At 39.3% G+C, this 2892-nt stretch overlaps 1 protein-coding gene across 1 annotated transcript in view; it reads right to left on the bottom strand.

Moving 5' to 3' along the window:
- LOC103728738 (prolactin-like) overlaps positions 1-1142 on the bottom strand; it is a 5478-nt gene extending 4336 nt beyond the window's left edge. The window contains exon 1 of the mRNA XM_017796504.1: positions 1059-1142. Within this exon, the coding sequence (XP_017651993.1) occupies positions 1059-1142 (84 nt within the window). The remainder of the gene's footprint in view (positions 1-1058) is intronic.
- Positions 1143-2892: the final 1750 nt, after the last annotated feature.

Raw genomic sequence — 2892 nt, 5'->3', positions numbered from 1 at the left:
TGTTATATTCTTCTCCAATTGTTATTGAGTTTTTGTACATTTCATATAACACAATCGCCTTAATCAAATTTAGACCATCTCCTCCTTCCCTATCTCCATAACCCCCACCAGATTTCAAGGACTCTCTCATATATGTTAAGTCCTATCTGTTCAAACATTTCTATCCAGGTGTCCCTCGGTGCAAGTTCATTCTCTGGATTCTATTCAGCTTATATAGAGTCAGTCCCCTAAAGAAGATCTATAATGTACTTATTAATCAATGTTATTATCTAACTATTATGCTGACTTCAATATATTTAGTGGGTATATTTATCATTTAAAATATTTGCTACTTAAAATTTCTATTGAGGAAATTGCAGTAGTTTGAGGGAATTGCTGGGATGGTGTTGAATATGCAAGTAGGGCCCAATTGGATGGGCAATGGCAGAAAAAACTGGCGAGTAGGCCGTAGGTTAAGTATATGTATTTACCATAAACTGGGAGTCACATTCTCACATGCCCTGACGAAGCCCTCATCTAATGTTACCTCTTTTACACGCAGCCTTCGAAATGACTCCATCACGAAGAGAAGGCCTATTTCTGTTTCTAAGATGGATTCTTTATTGTAATTATAGACACACATCTTAGAATTCCTCAAAATTATTCCAGATATTTGGTGACATTGATAAGTAATGGTTTTCCTCTCCAGTTTGCTGGAATGCTGGTCTCCTTTCTGATGTCAAGGCTGTACTAAGTGGAGAATGCCGACAAAGACCGACTTCTACCCAAAGGAACAGAGACTCACACTCTTTCTTACTCATACTTTACAGGACTTTATGTCAGAAGAGAAAATTAAAATCAAAGTTAAAAAGTGAGCAAAAAACAATGTATCAATAATCTCTATTTCTTCAACTGTCCTAGTCTCCTGTTCTACTTTTCCGTACTTCTCTTTTCTTCTCCTGTGAGGGCATGTCATTTGATGTTTGGTCCAGGATGCTCTCTCCTTTGAGCTCTAGTACCAAAACCACTGGCCTGAAGGCCCACTTTGGAAAGAAGCAGGATGTCAGTGGGTTACTTACAAACAGAGTGTACAAATCTGTCGCTTGATTCTTGATTTCCTGAGACACATTGACTGCCTGCCTAAAGTGGTCTTGCAAGGACATTTCGCAGCTGCTTTCCCACATGTCACACACTTGACCAGAGGCCGTATTCTTTCCCAGTAGCAAGTTTGACACCAGCAACAGCAGCAGTGTCCCTGCTAAACACAAGAAGAGTCCGAGATGGGTTCTGAGGTCATGAGGAATCACTATCTGTAGGAGCTGTGCCTGTCCCTAGTGCCCCTCCTTTCCACAACTGAGTACTGTTAGTCAGGCGGAGGAATAATCATGCTCCACTAAGTCCATTTAAGTCATAGTTTTAAACACTGCAATTTTTGTCAGTGATCAGTGGTGAGTTCGTCATCAATCTACTTTTCATCAGATAGACATACGTGGAACTGTAACATATCATAAATTCACACTCCCAAGAGAATTAAAGATCACGTGTGTATCAAAGACACAGCTGTTTAAAATTAGTGACACTAGTCTGAATGAATTTCTGCTGTAAAATGTGAAACCAGTGTTCCACAAGACCTTTAATAAAAGTATTGGAAAATATTTTACATAAAACTATGGAACTGGTGGAAATTTGTACATGTAAAAATACCTAAACTCCAATATTCTATACAACTAAATATACTCCTACATTGTATATTCACAAAGTAACCTCAATCTTTAGCTGCCAGAGAAAAAATAATATTCTCAGATTATGGCAGAGTTTATATTTTACAAAATAATAATTGTTTTCCAATTTATTTTATTCATTATACGAATAGATACATTCCTTCAATTTATTATTCAAAGGATATTCACAATATTTTAAAACTTTGTTATTATTAGACTTTAAAAAGTATTGATTCTTCATGAAGTTCATACAATATACCTTGATCATATTCAAGCCCCTTCCCCATATCCAGCTCCAGGTTACTATACCCTGACACTTGGTATCCTTTATTATTTTAAAACAAATCAAGTCTAATTTGTGTTCCCCAGATGCTCTTGGGTGTGAGTCCAGTCTTTGGAGTCTGGTCAACCTACAACATATCACTCCCTTAAAGAAAACTAATTCTCCTTCTCCAGCAACTAACTGGCAATAGATCCTCAGCAAGAGCTGGGGCCTCTTGCCCACCTCCCCTTCCACTGCTGGGTGATTGTCTGGCACTTCTCCGTGACTTCCATAGAAGGCATTGGATCATCTCCACTCCTTCCCTACCTCCCCTCAGTTACCCCTCTTCACCACACACCCAAATTTGTGTCCTCTGTTTTTGTTTAAGCCTGCTGAGTCCAGTTTTTCTCCTCACATAAACTGGTTATGAGGCCATTCAATAGTGTATGGTCAACCTAGAAACTAGTAGTATTCCACATTTCTAACTCTGCTCAGTTAGGATAACACAAAGAATCTCTAGACATTGCGACATGGCCCCAAGAGAAGGAAAATTCCCCCTTGAGAGTCATTGATATGAGACTTTGTGCAGATGCAGTGTGGACCAGCGACAAGAGTTCTCAGCTCTCTGTTGTACTTTTCTCTGGATGAGGTACAAACAATGACCATTCACCGCAGATGGGACACTGATAATACCAAAAGAAAAAAACGTTGTAACAAAACCCACCGTTGTATAAGCATGCATTGCTTACATCAGCTAGAGAAGCCATGGTGAATGGGGTACTTACAGGAGCATGATTGATTCAAAGCAGGCAGCATCTTTCAGAAGTCTCTCCAAGCCAGGCTACTGACTCAGGAAAGCTATTTCAAAGGAGTCTTGACTTCAGTTACCTTTCTGCCTCTATATAGAGCAGTGCATCATCCCCAGGGCCA

This window comes from Nannospalax galili, unplaced genomic scaffold, assembly GCF_000622305.1.
Source record: "Nannospalax galili isolate Female #2095 unplaced genomic scaffold, S.galili_v1.0 scaffold412, whole genome shotgun sequence".
Taxonomy (NCBI): Eukaryota; Metazoa; Chordata; class Mammalia; order Rodentia; family Spalacidae; genus Nannospalax; species Nannospalax galili.
Note: the sequence above shows the minus strand (reverse complement) of the source record. Positions and strands in the feature narration are given on the sequence as shown.